The following is a 19,536-nucleotide window of genomic DNA, read 5'->3' as shown; positions in this document are numbered from 1 at the left end:
CACCTTTGGTGACACTGGGCCACCTGGGGTCATAACCAGCAAGAGCAGCAACTGGTTCACTTGCCTGGCAGCAGAGCCCAGTGAGCACCTGCTCTGCTTGCTCTGGTGAATGCATTTAACTATGGATTAGTTAATTGGTTACAACACATGAGATTGTGAGGTGTTCCTCATAGTTCCTTCATCTTCCTTGTCCCAGAATGGCTTTTAGGTAGGACCCCTGGGGACTGAACCAAGCAGTTTCATGTTTTCTTGCAGAAGAAGAGACTGAAGATTTATAGTCAGCTATGAAATGATGAACGAGGTGGTAGTGGTCCCTCCTCCTGCTATTTGGTGAAATCTAATCTTGCATTTCAGTCATTGAGTGCAGTCTGTTTTGTTCCAGATCAAATGAAACCTTTTTTGTGGAAATGACCTTTTTGTTTAAGCAAGGAAAATAGAACAAATGTATTTGTTTCAGATTGAACTGATTTAATTTTTGGTTCAGTTTTTGATCTAACATCATGGTATTGAGGACAAAATATTAAGCAGCTAAGTAAAGAAGGTTACACTGGAGTTACAGCTCATAGCTGAGACACCTCAGTTGGTCTGAAATACTACTACAACAAATGAAGTGTTAGTGACCGGAAACCTTTCTAGTGACTTTCTGAGCCATTGATTTGGTGTGCTGTACAGATCACATATGAGTTTCTTATTTTGTGAGGTTCTGACTTGGTTCCTTGTCCCATATATTTTGGTGCATAATAAAATTAGAGATCTAACAAGAGAGCATGAGAATGTATTTTTGAGTATTGGAAAATACAGCCCCAGTAGCTAGCCCTTTGGGAACTATTTATTTATGTATAGCTAAGGTCTGCCTCCTGCATGTGTTATCTGATGATTGCCTGTATGGAAAATACATAATTTTATACGTAATGAAGTAGTGTACCATTCATACAGACATACCATGTCAAGCAGACAGGCTAGAAGTTAAACCATGAAAGAGAGTATTTCCGTACACTATTCTCAATGCTGTTCTGGGAACATATGATTTCCTAAATCACACCTGGTCATCTCCGATAGGTACATCATTAGTTGCTTCATACAGAACTTAGTTGGCGGTGCAAAATAACCAGAATATATCATGACAAATGTAGCTTCAATGATTTTTTTAAAAAACAAAAACACAGTTTTATGTTGCATTATTTTAAATTTATTTTCAGTTTTTAGTATCAATAATAATAAAGAAAACACTTTTTCTTTAATGCACTTTTTTTTTTTTTTAGCTTCCTCTAGACAAACTACCAAGCCAGCGTCATGGCACCATCCTTTCTTGTGAGCACACTAGTTAGCTGTGTGCAATACCTTCATGAGGTTTTGGAAGAAGGAAAGTTAATGGTATGGTTGCCTGCAGAAATATTTATTTATTTTTTCTCAAACTGAATATGGGGTTGCTTTTTTTTTTTTGGTTGTTTTGTTTTTTTCATCTAGGACAAGTGAGTTTCAAAAAATGTTTTATTTCTATTCTTTTGCCAGTTTCTTTGAAAAAAGAAAGCCATTTGGCACAGTAAATGTAAATGGCTGAAATAAAAGGTATCCCAATATGCTGCCAAATAATTAAAATGCATTATCAAGTGATGCATACAGAGAAGGTTTTTTCTTTTTTTTTTTTTCTTTTTAAATCTCCCTTTCTCCCTTGCATACCTCATCACAACTAACTACTTCTGAAGTATGCCAGATTGATAGCCCTGGAGACAAAATGTAACGCTGCATGGGCCAGAACAGTGTTAGGTACCTGCCTGTTAGGATGCTTCAGCTAGAACAGGAGTGATCGCTTTGGAAGTATGTCATCTCACATCATTAATCTTACCCACTCGGTCCTTTCTGAGTTGTCCAACAAAGACACCTTTGTATCAGTTACTACATCTGCTACCATCAAAGAAGCTTTTGTAATGCGAATATACTTTTACTTACAACTGAGTGGAGAGAAGCTCATTTTTTTTCTAAATTTAATTTATATTCCTGCTTTTATTTGTCCATTTTAACATAGATTTAGAACATTGTAATTCCAAAAATACTCCTAGCTTGTATATGGCTCTCTATAGCTCAGAACAACACCACAGGACATCGGAGGGACAAAATGAAATACAGATAGATGTGGTATTTCTGTATCCTGCCAGTATATAATGAAAAGGTCCCTACTGATGAAGAGTATTTAATCATACTTTATATTTGAGTGTGTCCATATACATATGATCTCTTTTTTCCCAATTAGATGGAAAATAGGACTATTCATATAGTAAACCTCTTTTTTTTTTTTTTTGTTACATGAAGAACTGCAGGTAGGATAATCTGGGTTTAGTTCATATTCTGTAAAACTGACAACTCTGTAAATTCCATTTTTTTTCCTGGGAGTGCAAAGCTGCACTTGAAGTTACTATTAATGAAGCGGTATGTTAGGATAAAGAAATCCTTACAAATATTTGATTTCTTCTGGTAAACAGACTGTGACTGGGATTCCTGGAGCTGTTCCTACACAGTCCTTTGTGTTCAGCCCTCTCCTAAGGTCCAAAGTGCCCCTTTTCTGGCTAAATGATTTTTTCCTGCAGACTTTTTTTGACGTTCCACGTATACAGGCCACCAAATTAATTGTAGATATAATTTGCTGGAATTTTCCAGTCATTCTTCTTTTCACTTTGTTTTGCTTCCATTGAAGGTCTCTCTCCTATCAGATATAGTTTTGCTAGGCAACAAAAAGTATGTTTTTTCAACGGGTGTATGATGAGAGTTATGAAATGTGGTACTGATTTTTAGTAATGACAGTCATCCTTAATTCCAACTGAGGTCTGTGGGTGCCGCAGAAAATGAGACCTGTGTGAGCTCAGAAGAGAAAGCAAAATGCTGTCTTTTCCTACACTGAGGAATTCACTATTTCTTGAGCATTGACGTGGATTTGATGATTCAGGTCAATGCAACATTTCCTACTATCTTTTTTACTTAAAAACTTTTTTTTTTTTCCTTGAGAAATAACTGTCTTTGTTCTAGACGTGTTTGTACAGACATCACTGCTGCACTGGACCTGATATGAAATTGTTCATAGTTCAGTGAGAAGCCATTTAAAAATCAGTCCTGGCTCCACAGATGCTATAAACATCCATTTTGATCCGTTAGAAAACATGGTTGCTTTTAGTAAAAGTACAATCTGGGATGATTTTGTTTTGATTGTTCAACGCTGTTGATGTTGAAAATAGGTATGTCAGCATTCGAAAGATGGTCCTGAGGCACTCAGATTTTTTAATAGCAAGCAAAATTCTCATTAACAGGCAATTTTAAAAAGCAATAACATTCATTTTTTGGACTATTAAGCATACAGAGTGTTTATATTTCCAGCAAAGAATGAACTAATGGAAAATAAAATTCTGTCATGCACTAGTGCCACAGCATTGCAACATAATGTATGTGAGGCTGATTACAATTCAGTCTTTCAACAGGATTATACATGATCAAAGCTTCTGGAGTGAGAACTATGTAACTTAAATGATCGAAAACAGTTTTAATGTTTAATTTAGTCTTCTCTCTCCTTTCAAATCAAAGCTCATTTCTTGTTAATGCATTAAACTAAAAAAAACAACTGTCGATCTATATACCTTCCTAATTACAGGCAGACGTGTTCAGTGTCATATCCATTAGATATACAGCCTACGCAGGTGCATGCTACTGATAAGATTAACTGTATTTGCCTAAAAATATCTGCCATTCTTGCTAAGTAACAGATCAGTGCCAGTTCACGCAAAGGCAAAATGCAGTTCTTCAAAGTCTATTTCCATGCCGGTGCGAGAGAACTTCCCAGACCCCTTCAGAAGGCTGCACTTCCACCGAGAAGTATGGCCCAACTCTTTTGCAGTGACGTGACTTTCTGTGCTCACCTCCTGCTACCTGCGACTTCTCTGAGAGTGATAATTCACTTTGGAAGGCCTGGTAGGTGGAGTAGTTATCCATCACGATCAGCACATCTCAAACTGTCAGACACACTTCCCGTGGGACTCTGTCAGATGTTAGCTTAATGATTTTAAGTCACTGAAGTTTCTTCTGAATTTTTATGGACATTGGCACAATGCCAATGTCAAGAAAAATTCTGTAGTTTTGAAAAAAGTAGTAATGAGAGCTAGCAATGAACCTCTTATTAAACCAACTGTTAATCAGTTCCCAAAAAAGACTCATGAAATCAAAAGCAGTCTTCTGGTTTTGATACAGAACTCATGAAGACGTAAACTCATTCTCTTTATTTTCCTACAAGCTGGTATCCACATCAAGCAACTTTCTGAAGGGCCTGGTACCTGATGCTGTTTGATGCTCGGAACAAAACCAGGGCTGCTTCACAAGGACCAGAATATGTTCTCTTTCATGACTACTTTCACAATCACATTGATACATTTTCTTAGCAAATTAAACCTTTGTTTTACTTGCTTTTATTTTAACTTGTACCAAAGCCCACACAGCAGAAATCTCAATTCATCACTGCAATCCCTGTCTATTAGTTAATTATCCCAGACCCAGATATGTAGAGCTTCTTTCAGTCTTTACAGGTAAACTGCTAAGCTCTCACAGTGTACAATGCCCTTCAAAGACCCTTGATATCAGAATATTCAGATAATCTGTTTCACCACACTCACAGCTTGGCTGCACAAGTGCTAGAGCACAATCAGCTGATGTGGCCTAGGAAAGACACAGAATCAAATGGCAGAGAAAATCTGCTCGCAAGTGTAATTAACAGACAAATCAAATAAAGGAACGATGTATGTAAGTACTTTTCTTGAAGAGAGAACACTTGTCAGGAAAATTTCAAAAGCAAAATAAATGGAAACATGAAAAAAGATTTGAAACATGCAAAAATATTGTCCCCTTTTTTCCCCTCCTCTTCTCTTTTCCCCTCCAATTTCATCCACCATTCTAATGGATGAAAATGCAAAGTATTTTAGCCATAATATATCAGTTAATTGGGTTGTCTGCTCTTCTAGAAATATATACTTTTTTAATGAAAAAATTATTTTTCTTATATTTGATGGTGGCATTGAATTCTTCCAAAAAAGAATTTTATGGTTACCTGAAAGTAAAGAAAATGAACTATTTTGCTTTAGAACTGTTATCAAATGTCTTATCTATATCATCATCAGAGTGTTTTATCTGCCTACTAACACAAAATTATGCTTATATTAGAGAGTAAAGAGACAAGTTCTGTAAATTAGCACTTCAAAGGAATTGGCTGATGTCAAAAGAGATGCAATTTGCACAACACTTTTTCCATCTATTTTCCTTGCTTCCAGATCTCTTTGGAAATCATTATGGAAAGTGTTGAACTGGCAATTTCTGACATTGATATGTTGCACAACGTCTCCGCAGCATATTAAAACTCTGTGTAAGCTTCTAGCGTACTGATATGCATCAGCTAGAAACAGTAGACTTTGTCATATTCTCATGTTTTTCTAGTGAGACTGCCCTCGAGGCAATTTACAACACTGCTGTGAACATATGAAATCCTTCTTCCACTGAGATGTCAGCCTGCCACTGGACTTAACGGAGCCAAGACATCATATTCATTCAGTGGAGTGAGGCACGGCTTGGACAACCAATGGTGTAAAAATCAGAGAGTCAGCAAATTTTTGGTATGTTTGCAAATGAGAATCAGACACAGAAATTCATGCCCCAATTTTAAAAAGCATATTAGGAAAAGATTGGCCCTCACTGTTGTAGCAGCAACATAACATGTATAACCAAGTCCTAAAATCCAAAGTAACATTTATCAGCCCATCAGCCCTTGCAACAGCATACATCTACTTTTATTTCTGCATTTAAAGTTGTCCTCGCTTCTTTTTCTGAAGGCCCCCAAGATCCTGATTATGCCTTTCAGTGAATGTCTATAAGAAATAAACAACATTTGTAGCCCAAGACAGGCAACAGCATTGAACAACCTTTTTTTCAGTTTCTTGTACAATAACAATTAATCGTTAGATAAGAATGTGGGTATAAATTAATTTCACTTCTTTTTACTTTCCTTAAACAATTTCTTCTGCTAGTGAGCTGATAGAACTTTTGTTTGGTTCATTCCTATTTAAAATTAGTAACAGTTTTAGGTTACTGATTGTTTAGAAATTGGTAATGTGGAAGAAGAATGCAATAATGCAATTCCCCGTGCTTTTATCTACCAGTTGACCAGTTGTGTGTTCCTTTTTTTTTTTTTTTTTTTTTTTCTTCCCCTGAGTCCACAGATCTGCCTGGAAAGTGCAGTAAGACCAGGGAGCTTATGTTGTACTAATGACAGGTAAATCCATTTCAGGAAAGGCTTGTGATTGAACTGCTATGGAAATTTGCTCCTACCACTGTTAATAGCAAATCACAGTCTGGAACCGTCAATGACCTTAAGTGCATTAGAAGCTACTTCTTTTTTTTATGCAAATTTGAAAAACAAAAAAACAGTGACTTAGGTTCCATAACCTAATTCTCCCCCCCCCCCCATTCCCCCCTCCCGATTTCTATTAGATACTGTATGAACAGGATGGAAAGAAACTGAACTTAGGAGTTTTTAAGAGTTTCTAAAAGTGTTAAAAGTTTTTATAGATAGCTCCTAGCAGCGCTGTCATGAATGCAGAATGTCCATGAACTCAAGAAACAACTCCATTTTAATGAAGTCCATTTTCTCATCCAAACTGAAATAAAACATTGCCTCCCTGTCATGTAATAGGTTTCTCATTTTGATTGCTTGTTCAGATGCCCTCGTGCTACGGCATGAGGGCATCTGAACATTTACCTTTCCCTCTGCTTATACTGGTCATCAGTGTTCTTTTCCAAAAAAGCAAGGAGAGAGAAAGTCGTTAGGTACTTTTAACAGGTACCAGCCATTCACTAGCAAGGAAATTTGAGGAGGACCAAATAGTGTTATCAAAGGCAGAAAAAAGAATTTCTCTATAACATTTTTTGTGTCTTCCCAAGCTGCTCTTCACTCTTCAGCACACCGTAATTTTTACATGGCTTTGTGTTTCCCCCAGTTTACCAGAAGGTCGACAGATTGAATGGTTATAGGTTTTCATGGCAAGAAAGGGTATTACAAAAGTCACAAGTGAAAAAAGCAGCACTGGAAACCTGTTTCCTTACGGATGCTCCAGTCGAGCTGTTATAATTTCCAACACAGTCATAATTATTTAAGGAGGGAAAACATCACACACTAAATACGTATAATTATTTGGATAATTTTCTACTTTGGACAGATTGCGACAATCTTACATAAACACTGGCACAAAGCATTAGGGCTGATTTTTGACCCAGATCTGATTATTTTGCAGTACACACAACCGTGCTTCCAGTGGTAGATTCCCCCATGTAAAGTTTCTAAATGTGGTAAATAAAGCCATCTGTTGTGGAAGCTGGGTTTTTAAATTATATGCCCCGTTAACCACTGGTCTGCATATGGAGCTATTCATGTCTTAAAACACAACTGTGTGCCTTTCTAAAAGGAGTTTTGTTCTCCTCATTTTACATAGTTCTGGGTCAGTTATCAGATATCTTTATTCTTACATTTACTTGTGTCAGACTGACTTCAATCTTTTCCCTTTTTATTGACCTTTTTACTTTCTTTCCACTTCCTACATTCTGTTCATCTCTATCATAAATACAAATTCAATAAAAAAATTATCAAGAGTTTAATTAATGAAACTGGATATTTATTTAAAATTATAAACACAGCATACATAAATAGTAATCAAATAAAGTGTCTCATATGGAAGTGATCTCATCAGCCTCTAGTCCAACTTAAACATCGTCCTCTCTGTTGAAATGAGTGAAAAGCACTCTAAGTAAGGGGGAATTTCTATGGTAGTCATGATTTTTCTGAACCTGTTAAACAGCTGTTTAATAAAAATAAAAACCTTTGTTTTCCTCTTTGATAATTTGTTTAGGTAAATTGTTGTTGGGTGAGCGAGTGATTAAATTGCTATTTCCAGTACTACTCTTTTGCTCCAGTCATTCTCTTTAGTCACTAAGAGTACTAGTTCTGGTTAGAAGAGAGGGATGAATGTAAGTTTGTGCTGCAAATCTGCATATGGAAGGAGCATTGTGTGCTGTTCCATCAAACATTTTATCACCTACGCTGTCTGTATGGGTTATTTCAATAGGGATAGTTTAGTATTTGTCCTGTTTTTTATTCTTATGGGAGTAGACATAATACATCAGACTGATCTCTCCTTAAGGAAACTGGGGCAACATCTGGATTGATGACAGCTAAGATTCTGCTCAGCTGGATTTATTTTTATCTAAGTCCTAGAGATTTTTTTTTTTTAAAGAAGTACTTTTATATGGTTTTGCATGGTTAATTGTTTGTGGAACAATAGCACGTTATTTCCTATGCCAGAGTCTTGCCCTATTAGTCTATGCCAAGGCTTCATGGCTCTTGGTGATTTTGGCATTACAAATATTCCAGCAGTCACACAATTTGCAAAAAGGAAGTTAAAACTACGGAATTGTACTGTGGGTAACAATAAAGTGTAAACATACATCCCAATAGTATATGTTTTTTTGCCAATTTTTAGATCTCTGGTCTACCTTTCAGTAAAGCATACGCTTCTGTGTCTGCCCTGATACCTGTGTTTGAAGTATCAAATACCCTAACTGAAGTTGGAAAGACTAAGTGATGTTTTTTTAATAGTTACTATTCTCATAAGGCAAATCTTCCAGCATTGCTCTGAAGATAAGGATTTGAATTTTTATCAATCAATCCACAGCTTATTGGAGCTTGTTTCAGTGGTCAATTACCCTTGTTGTTAAAAATCTGTGCTCAATGTCTGTGCTTACTTTAAAACTTCATTTTCTGTCATATCTATTAATGAAAATACAATTTTATGAAGAAAATTAGAAACAGGAATAGCTACAAGAAATACTGAGGAAATGAATTGGAAAAGATCTGAGGTAAGTCTTGGCTATTTCTGAATCTCAGAAGCGGCCAGAAGAAAACCAGAACTTTTCACTTGAACCAAGAACTGAGCAAACATTTCTAAATTATTCAATCAGTTGAATTAAAAATACAAATTAATATCTTTAAAGTGGAATGTTTTATATAGTAGCTACTCTCACTGACCCCTACCTTAAAGATTATTTGAGGATGAAATACATATTTTTTTTATAGTCTGAAAAATGTTTCACATTAATCATTTCAGAGGGCAGATAAAAAAAATCAACACCTTGATAGAAAATATAACGAAATGTTCTGATTAGATAGATGTAACAGAGTATTTGAAATGCAAACATTGAAAAATGGCTAAATTATTTGACATCCAATTTTTTTTTCATATTCTTTTTCTCTGCAATTTTGCTTTTTTGCTAAAGGCTTAATCCTGCTACTTTTAAAATGGTACATTACCCACAAGATCAAATGAGATCCTGAGGGAAGTATTCAAAAAGAAGGAAAATGGGGATGTTTCTTCTTCTTGCCATTTGGCAATTAACTGAAATGTCTGAATTAGAAGAATAGTTTCCCTCAGTTTACCACACGATTGATATAGAAAGGACATTTGAGCACACAATTCAAAGTGCTAACCTAAGTTCTTGCTATGAATGGTCTTTTGGAGGTCCTGTATATTTTCCCCTAGCCTGCATAAAGAGCTTACGAAGTGTAAGATAATTACTTAAATTTAGGGGATGTTAATAGCCCTGAAAAGTGTTGGTAGACTCCTGAACAAATAAATGCCACCTGATACCGAATGCTGGACTATTATGCCATATGGGCAGTTAATCTAGAACTGCTTAGAATTTATTGGTAAATAAACTAGTTAGAAGTGGATATAATTCAATCCAACTTTTTCTAGGAATTTAGTGCTATAAAAAAGTACACTGAAAATCTATATAGAGAACATTTTGCAATTAATTACAATGGTCTTCATTATTTTATTATTATTATTATTCTTTATTTATTTATTATTAATGAGTAATTTACCCTGTGCCTGAAAGATTGCAGGCATCTTAAGAAAAATGTCTCATTTGCACAGAGCTGAGATGGTCTGTTTAGTTAGATTTTCTGCATGCTCACATCAGGAAACAATTTCCTTAGGCCTTCAACTTTGTATATATTTAAAATATTTCATTTCTTTTCCTTTTTCCATTCTTCTCATTTTTCCTTGTGACCGGCTACAGCATTCTTCTGAACTTCTTCATCATGGTAAATATGCTGCAAGAACAGCACAGTGACACAGAAAACAAAATGGATCCATCATTTATTCAGCTTTACAGGGACAGGCACACAGACATCCGGATTCACTCCCTGTTAAATCAGTCTTCTCCATACTAAGAACACAGTTATAAAGCAAAACAGACTAGCTGCAGTTTAGTAGGTCATTAACTGTTTTGAAAGCTCCATCATGTCTCTCTTACTGCCAGGCAGTTGTGTGCACTAACGGAGCACGAATAAAACTGATGCACCACAGAACACGCAGGGGAATGGGTGCATCTCCCTGCTGTAATCCACCTGTATCTGCAGGGGGAGAGAACTGCATCCTCTCCTGTTACATGACATCTTCATCCTTTTCCTGCAGGACTATGCCCGTTTTGAAAGAATAACCTATCTAATATATTTTTCATCATTGAAAATACCTTTAAATTTTTTTTTTTTTCAGACTAGTGAAACTATGTTATTTCTGGTTTAACTGGGCTTCTCTCATTGGTATTTCCTAACATTTTAAAAACTGCCCCACTTCTCACTTCACAACCGGTCTCAACTTGAAGGCTTCTTGTCTTTCACCCTTCAAGCAAGACCTAGTTTTGCATAATCTACACGCTTTTGCAATTCAGAAGCTTTTTGTATGATATCCCATAATGATGCTCAGCTCTTTTGTTTTAAAGACAGCTTGCTACTATTTGACAGAAACATCAACAGAAGCCCATAGCAGTGAATGATCATCACTAACTCACTTTGGAAAGTATGCTCCACAGTCATTGTTAAAAAAAAAAATAAAAAAAAGGGTGTTAAGAGTAAGAATAAAGACAAGGCAATGATGCATAATTAGATTAATAACAAGGTAAAAAAAAAAAAGGTAAATTATTCCTTGATATAACCATGATACTCTGGATTGACTGACATGAAAGCCATAGCTCCACCATGCCCTATTACCAGTGATAAATATTTCGTTTTGTATTAGGTATGTTTAAAGGACTCCACGCTGAAACACAAAAAAATACTAAATCTAACATTAACTATGAAGTTAATATAGCAGAATGTGTAGATTTAAATAACTGTCAATGTAACTTCTGTTTTTCCTTTATCATATTTTTATGTGCGATCTACCTGATTTTAAATGTGATGCTTATTGAAAATGCAAAGTATGCCATACATAAAACATGGACATGTGTCCATGTTTTATGTGAGAAATTTAACTTTGCTTCGTGGTCACATATAGTATAGCAATATGTATACTGTCCTCCCACTAGATGGATCCGTTCTGTTCCCTCTCCCATATGTATTCGCATCTGCCATAGTAGGAGGTAACCAGTTTAGAAATGGAGAGCAGATCCTTGGACTTAATTCTGATCTAATTTACATCACTTAGTAACAGTGTTAGCAGCCCTCTGTGCTGAACATCCACTTTAGTTGTGATTTCTAACCCCTTCACCCAATAAGGATTTATTTTTGTCAGGTAATTCCCACATACATTATAATACAGTTTCTATATGTATGGACAGTGGCAGAGGCAAATCTGCTTTAGCATTTTGAGATGCATGGAAAGATCTGAAATATTTTTATTTTTGAAATATTGCCTTCTGTGTCTTCTGTTGAATACAAACAACTCCATCTTTAAGTTTCTTTCCAAAGGACAGCTTTTTCTGTCTTAATCCCTTTTGCCGCATAACTTTTCTGATACGGATCAGTATCGAGCACAGTATTACCGCTGTACCTAAGAGCATTATAAATACCATTGATGTTAGTCTCATTTCTTATACATCTGAATATCTTGTTCAATTTTTTGGTTTCATTGAACAGAGACCTTCACTGAACTATCCCTGACAGTTTTGTCCAATTTCAGAGCTGTTACAGTGAACTGAATCCTGTTAAATCCTACGAACCCTGAAATTTGTAGGAAGTAGACAGGTTGGTCATAAGCACTAGCTTCTTCAGTCCCTTTTTGGATGTTTTTAACTGCATTGCTTTTTTTTTTTTTTTTTTTTTTTTTTAATGTTCTGTATAATTGCATTTAGCTTCCCAACAATTGATTACGGTCCTATATAAAAGGACACAAAAAGCACAAACAAATAATTAAGTCTGTAGACTGCTTATTGAAAACGAGAGAAGGATGGGGCACTAGATGTCACCTTGTACAAAAAGTGGATATTGACAGCAGCAGACCAATGGAAGTCAGAAACAGGGAGCATATCAAAAAAGATTAATTCTCAGTGGAAAGGTGATTTTCTCCTAAGAAAATGCTTAATGCTTGCTGTGAAGTTAAAGAAGAGCACACAGCAGAAAATGATACCTGATAGCAACCACAACTTTGCTGCTCATAAAACTGTTAACTAAGCACACACAGTATTTGCAGCTCAGAAATGTGCAACTTTCCATAAAAATTTCAATCTGTGGGAAACTATGTGTATTGAAATTCATAGAAATGCTTGCTCACTGCAAAAATGTTCCACGTCCAAATTAGATGCCTTTCGTGAGGCGCTAAAATATTACAAATTCACTATCTTTACCTGCACGCTTTCAAGTTGACTTTACACTAGATTTGTAATAGTATCAACATTGGCAGACTTCTACCATTTAAAAAGTAATTAGTATATGAATACTGAGGTCCATTTCTAAGTTCACACAGACAGTCACAACTGTGCACTGAAGGACACCTTACAGTTGATCCTTCTTCCCTCACAGAGGCTGTGTCTTTAGGTAGATGTCAGTAACACAAATGACAGCAGTGACTTATTTTCCCTATCTCATGTACTTAGTTGGGGAAGATCAGAGTCCACAGAGGATCTTGGAGGCTCTGTGCAATTTTTGTTGTCCTCAGGAGGTACGCTGCCCTATACACAGGATAAGAAAGGGGAAGGTGAGGCTTTCCTTCCTGCCACCCCCATGCTGAACAATTCTTTCTGTGATGTCCTCCTGCCTAACACCCCGTGTGTCAGCACTGCTAGGTGAGCACTGATTCCACAGAGAATGCCATAGGAAAGCAAATGCAGAGCAGAAGGAGGACACTGAGGTCCTTCGCATCCTTCCAGCACTTTCCACAAGGCTTTACCACCACACATCCTATATCATTTGCACCTGCGCCCTTGAGGGCCTGCAGCACCCACTAGCTGGTCCCAATTAACCAAGTGATGGTTCAGGTGCACTCTGGCAAATCAGATCAGGGATCTGGTCTATAAAATCAGGGGAGAGAGGGTGCTGCTCCTCTGGCAGAAATGTTCCCTGCAGCACTAAGTGTGGAGGAAACAGGATTGCATCCCTTACTCTCCTATGGGGAAAAAAAAAAAAAGCAGCCTATTGCAGCTCAACCTGGAGAAAGGTATCGTCTTTGCTGTGATTATTAATGGATGATGCTCTCCGGGTTTTGTGGTGACTGGATGTGCTGACTGAGCTGCTTTTATACAGTGGGGCTGAAGCATTTGCTGCCTTGGCAGGAGGGACAGGTGCCTGCCCTCAAGCCTGTGCTGCTTGCTTGGTGGCTTGCCACCGCCCGTAAAAGCCAGAGGCTTGAGGCTATTTAATCAGCACAGCCCACGTCGTGGCGGTGACGCGTAAATACATAAGCCTGCACGGGCTCGGTGCACATTTAACAAAATGGACGCCTCCCCAGCCGTCCCCTCAGGGCGGCCTCGCCCCAGGCCGGCCATTGGCCGCCACTTCGCGCCGCTGCTGCCGAGACAAAATGGCGGGCTGGGGCCGGCGCTGCCATTGGCTGCCGCTAGTGGCGGGGCGCTGTTGCGGGGCGGACTTGTGTTGCTAGGCGACCTGGCAGTGCGCGCGCCCAGGGCCGGCCCTCAGGGTCTGGGGGAGGTGAGCCGGGGGGTGTGCGGGCGTGAGGCGCTTAGCTCGCGCTCAGAGCAGGCTTTAAGGAGAAAAAAACACCCTCTCCGGGGGTTAACCGTGCTTTGAAGCCCGGTGTAGGGGCTTGGAAGCGTCATTCTCCCTGGGGAGGTGTGTCCTGGGGGTCTGTGGCATGAGCCACTCCTGAGTGTGGCCTTGGGGTGCCCTGAGGCAGAGGGGTCTGCTTGTGAGGCATGCCTCTTGTCAGAATATCTGCCTTAATACCATAAAGATACTGGGTTCCTTCAAAGAAAGTGCTTGAGAAGAAGTTTAGTGCTTGATGATTCTGTTGAAAGCTCGCATAGAAGCTTACAGTTTTAATTCTGTTCTAAAGGAGTTCGAAACAGTTTTTCTCCAAGAGTCTTTATTTCAAGTTAAAGCTCTTTACGATAGTATCCGCTGTATGTTCCAGCTCTGCAATTCCAGTTCAATTTCTCCCTTGAAGACCAAACCCAGCTAGAGATAATGCTTTTGCCTGCATGAACCTTCAATAAAGATGTGTAAGCACAATACAAAAAGCAGTGTTATTGTATATTACACTGTGGTGAGAGATTATAAATGAGGATCTCTCTAGAATGCTTGGTGCTGCTCAAGAGATGTTGGTGCAGACTGAGACCAAGGCAGGGCTGAGGTGATTTTCCCAAGGCACAACACCCTAGCCAGTCTGGTTACCTTTCTTTCCTAAACCTCACATACAAGTTTATACATGGCCCCCAGCTATTCAGGGCAGGCTCAGTTGGCTTTTTAACTGTGGCAGTCCTTGTTACAAACTAGGAGCTATTTCTGAAGGGAAAGCTTGCCTAAGAGAACGTTACATTGTACTGCAGGATAACTGGGGCTTAAAGAGGTGTCTGGAGCTCATCAGCTCCAGGCTTGTGCTTAAAGCATGGGCCCGCATCAGAATTGGTCCGTGCTGCCCAGGAGGATGTTTATTTGAATCCTGGAAGTCTTGAGATGTGGAGGCTCCTCTGTAGGCTGGTGATGCCACTGCTTAACTATTTCCACCAAGAAGTTCTTATTTTCTGTGTGTGTAGTTGGAATTTCCTCTGCTGCAAGTTGTGGTTACTCCTGCGTGTCATTTTGCTGACACTGTCTTAGGAGAGCTTGCTTCATGTCTTCTCTGTAACCTCGTCTTACATTGTTGAGGACAGCAGTAATATTTCCCTACTATAGGATATCTCCACGGTGAACAGCACCTGTTTGTTCAACCCCTGTCTATACATTGCTCCAGCCTCAACATTAGTGGCCTGTTAGAGGTCCGTGCCATTTTGGCCTCCATTTAGAGGGCCGTTTTAGTGGCCCAGTGCTGGGTTTGTTCCAGTTGTCAATTCTTGAGTACAGAGGCTCGAAGCAAGGCAGGGCATTCCGGGTATGGCCTCACAGCTGCCAAGGAGGGGGATGCAGGCACTTGACTTTCTTTATCCTTGCCATGCTCGCTAATCTGCACACTATCAACTCGAGTTGAAATCCTTGGCCAGATGAGACCCCACAGGTCCTTTTCCAGCCTGTACTGTTTGATGGGGTATTCTGTCCACGGAGCAGGACTCTGCATTTGTCTGCTTATTTTATCAACTTCTCTTTCTACTCCTTTAAAGCAATAACGTAGAGCAGCAGTGCAGAACGAGAGCCTGCAATCTTGATACTGGGTATTACAGCTTCCTTACTCTCTCATAGCAGATGCATCCGGAATATCTGAGTTAGCTTTAAAGTTTTGTGCCTCTTAAAAAATGAGGAAAAGATGTCCCTTTCTCAAGTGTCTTCTGGATTACTTTGCAAACTGCAATAAAGTACAAAGCAAAATCTGAAATCTGGTTGTATGAGTTCAGGATAATGTGCTAGTCACTGTTATCTGCTGTAGTGAGTGGAATTGAAGGTACATCAGCCTGGCACAGATAATGATTCCTTCGTATCTCTTTTGCTGAGGTACTTGGAATATCCACCCTACCTTCAAAAGACTGTAAAATCTGACAATTTGCAGGTTTACATTCTGAATTTTTATCTTTTGGCAGGGTCTGCCAGCTATATTGAAGTGATATTGTATCATGTATGGGGAAATAGAAAGCTATCATCTCAAAATAGACCATAATATTGCACCTTATTAAAAAATACAAGTGGATTTTCTGCCAGCAACCATGACTTATGATAATGACTGTTATCAATATGCAATTACTTCTGTTACCCTAGAACATATTGACATTCATTTATTTAAAGATAATGTAACACATTTGTATTCATTGAGGTAATCTATGGATATGATTAAATGTGAATGCCCATCTTATACCAAATAGTAAAATGGAAAAAAAAAAATGTAATCAGACCTTCTGCAGTGCTAAAAATAGGCTGCATTAAATTCTGGAAATTGTATTTGAGCTTATTTGAAACGGTGTCAAACAACCATAAAGAAGGAAAAGCACAACTTAGGTGATTACTAATACCTACATTCATCTGTAGTAATGATGTAGGGGGAAAGTTGGCAATAAGGAAGATTTCCAACTGTAATTCTCTGTTTGTGGACTACAGAGCACACAGTGTAGGACAGAAGTCCATTTAAATGGTGAATCAGTAGTGCTGTGCGAGAGTGGTTCTCCAGTGTCAGGTTGTTATGATGATAACTTTGAGGTCCACTCCAGAGCCACAAATCATCCTGAATATTTTGAGCTTGGAAGTACTTTGGTGGTGTTTTGAGAGTGAAGCTCAGCATGTTTGCTTCTCTAATTATATGGTATGAAATGTTAAATGCGTTTTTACAGCTAATTATGTATGCTGTTAGCTGAGACTAAGATTTCTGGACAAAAGCCTGTGTATTGTTTCTGGTTTCTTGCTTGAAAATTACAGGTATCCCAGTAAAAAGTCAGCTACTTCAGAGCCAGATCGCTGATCAATTGTTATTTCTTTCCAAATAATGAAGCAGCATTTTGTCAAGTATCACTAAATGTGCGGATGCATTGCTCAGGGTTTTCCTGAAATGTGTACAGATACAATACGGACGTATAACCTTGAACTGTATGTCGCGGAAGGGCATGCTGCCTTAGTAGGTATTTCTAGCTTAATATGATTAAGAAGAGAAAAGAAGAGACTGTCTTCGCTTCCTTGGCTGTCTCTGTCAGTAACTGCAGAACAAAACAGTGATTTCAAGAGGTCCATCTCCAGAATGTCATCGTCCAAAGCTGAAAAAGAGAAAGTTAAGTTTCTCAGAAGCCTATTTATTATAGACTGGGCATAGTGGACAACAGCCAAGAACTCTCATGTGCACAGTAATCACAAAGCTGTGCCTGTCAAACTAAGCTTTTAAAGTGAAGTTAAGCATCTGTTGCTTTGCATGGGGCCTCACTGCAATACTACCAACGCTGTTAACTGTTTCTCTTCCCATTTATCTGACTATCAGTTTGTTTTGTAACATGGTTCAGGCTGTCACTGAGAACTCCCTTCACTTAAGGGGATTTTGCATCAAATTGGGGAAAAAAGAAGTCTCCCACTCGACTTGGGGCTGATGACTTGTTTGTCCTGTGCTGTAGGGATGTCTGTTCCTCCTATGAATAATTCCTTTTGAATGGGTGATGCTTATCTGTGCTGAGAGCTCCCGCTGGAGCTTGCAAATGCTCATGAAGCAGTTTCATCCATCAAAGGCTTTATATACCTCTGTGTAAGCCAGTGAGTGGGTTCTGCTCTGTGCCCTGACCCTAATCATGGACACACATTGATGAAGGGACTTCGATGCTCTGGGGCAGCATTCACAGTCTGTTAATGTGATCAGGCTCGTGGTGCCCCACTCCCTGTAGGTCAGCCTTTCTATCCAACATCCCTGTGTGACAGGAAACCCTGCTATTTCCACTGGGCAGTCGTTATGAGTTAGTGAATATGATTGACTTAGTTTGCTGTTCAGACCCTCACTACACTTAAAAAAGATAATAAATAATAATTAAAAAATCCCCTTCTGTTCCCTTCCAGGAATTCCCCATACTTGCAGGTAGACTCTTGCATGTAAACCAGGATGCAGCTTTGAAGATGGCTGTCAACAATGCCAGGTTAATCTTCAGAGCCTCCAAACCCCAGGGCATTTGGACACACCAAGAACTCTTCTCTAGAGCTTTGCTCAATGTCTCCCAGTTGCTTGCCCTTGCCCTCCTTGAGGGTTTTGAACATTTAGACGTCAGTGGAAGCAATCCAGGGTTTTCTACACTCTTCCATAACCCATACCATAGTCAAACATCAAAGCTGGGGCCTGCAATCATGCTCAAGATGATGGTTCTAATGTTAGCCCTCAGCTGCCGTTTACAGCTTCTTCCAAACCTTATTCCTAGATTATCATCTGTATTTCTTCTGTCTGGAGCCTTTAAACCTTGTCTATTATTTCTGTGCATGGGCTGTTGCTACTGAAAAGGCACGGTGTCAAGCCGATGAACCTCTGACGTGGGGCAGCTCCAGTAGCAGGCGTTATTCCCCAGGAGGAAACTGCATTTCCCTGAAGGGCATCTCCAGGCAGACAGTATTTCTTGAAGAGAAGGCTGTCCACTCTTCAGAAGCTCTAACTCTAATGCAGCTTGGGTCGGAAGAGAGATGGCCTAAATTAATACCTGTCTTCCGTAACTTTTCCTTGCAGAATACTTAATTATATTCTTGCACGTGTCCCCAGTAATACTCCTGGAGGGAAAAATCGGATGATATTGAACAGTACAGAAATGGAGACTTTTAAAATAAACATACTAACAAAGTCTCCTGCCAGAAACTCTTAGAAAAAGCTTGAATGCTGTAATTTATTTTAAAGTGGCCAGATCTCTACATATAATTTTTCATCAATTATTGTATAAACTATTTTGGATTTTGAAAAACTGTAGTAGGTTTGACAAGCACTTGACTGACATCATGTTGATTAAATATAATTTCCTCTGACAACCCCAGTGAGACCTCCTACTCAGAGTAAATGTGTGAGCTAATAGAATCCTCTTGTTAAATCTACTTTTACATTTGAAAATACCAAAGTGACACCAGGCCCCCTCCGTCTCCTGCACAGCTCAAATATAAGTCTTTCTGGTGGTTCATTTTGGCGTTGCCACTTAAGCAACATCAGTGTTTGGGCAAGTGCATCAGGATATTTATACTCTGTTCAGAGTGAGAAATTTGGAATTACAGGTTTGGGGTAATTTTCTGGGGAAAGCTAGGCTGAGTTCAAGCACAGAACCATCAATTTCCAGTTCTGTGGGTGATCAAAAGCCTGCAATAGCGCAGGTCTATAAAGACAGCGTGACAAGGTTGGATTGATTTAGCAGTGATCTTCTTGTCTCAGTTTCAGTGGAATAAAATTCTATTAGGTAATAGGGTTGCTGGGAGGAAATAAGGCTCTGCATACACCTTATTGCATAGTTTCTGTAAAAGATGGATTTTTTCCTTGTAGAACAAGAATAAATTTTTGATATCGAGGCATGATAGGAATAACTTTTCTCATTTCATAGGAATAAATCATTAAAAAAAAATCCTGGATACTGTAGCTTTGCTTTAAAAGAAGCCAA

General features: G+C 38.7%; 1 protein-coding gene across 5 annotated transcripts in view; it reads left to right on the top strand.

The window, feature by feature from the left end:
* Positions 1 to 19,536, top strand: part of ZNF804A (zinc finger protein 804A) — a 420,932-nt gene that overhangs the window by 18,365 nt on the left and 383,031 nt on the right. For 2 of the 5 annotated variants that reach the window (XM_080598895.1, XM_080598899.1), the window contains exon 1: positions 6,535 to 13,508. The exons of the other annotated variants lie outside the window; for them this stretch is intronic. In XM_080598895.1, the coding sequence (XP_080455021.1) occupies positions 13,460 to 13,508 (49 nt within the window). In that variant the 5' untranslated portion in view covers positions 6,535 to 13,459. Of the gene's footprint in view, positions 1 to 6,534; positions 13,509 to 19,536 lie in introns of those variants that run through there. 5 annotated transcript variants of the gene reach the window in all.

The sequence above is a fragment of the Anser brachyrhynchus genome (genome assembly GCF_964034855.1).
Source record: "Anser brachyrhynchus genome assembly, chromosome: 7".
NCBI lineage: Eukaryota > Metazoa > Chordata > Aves > Anseriformes > Anatidae > Anser > Anser brachyrhynchus.
Note: the sequence above shows the minus strand (reverse complement) of the source record. Positions and strands in the feature narration are given on the sequence as shown.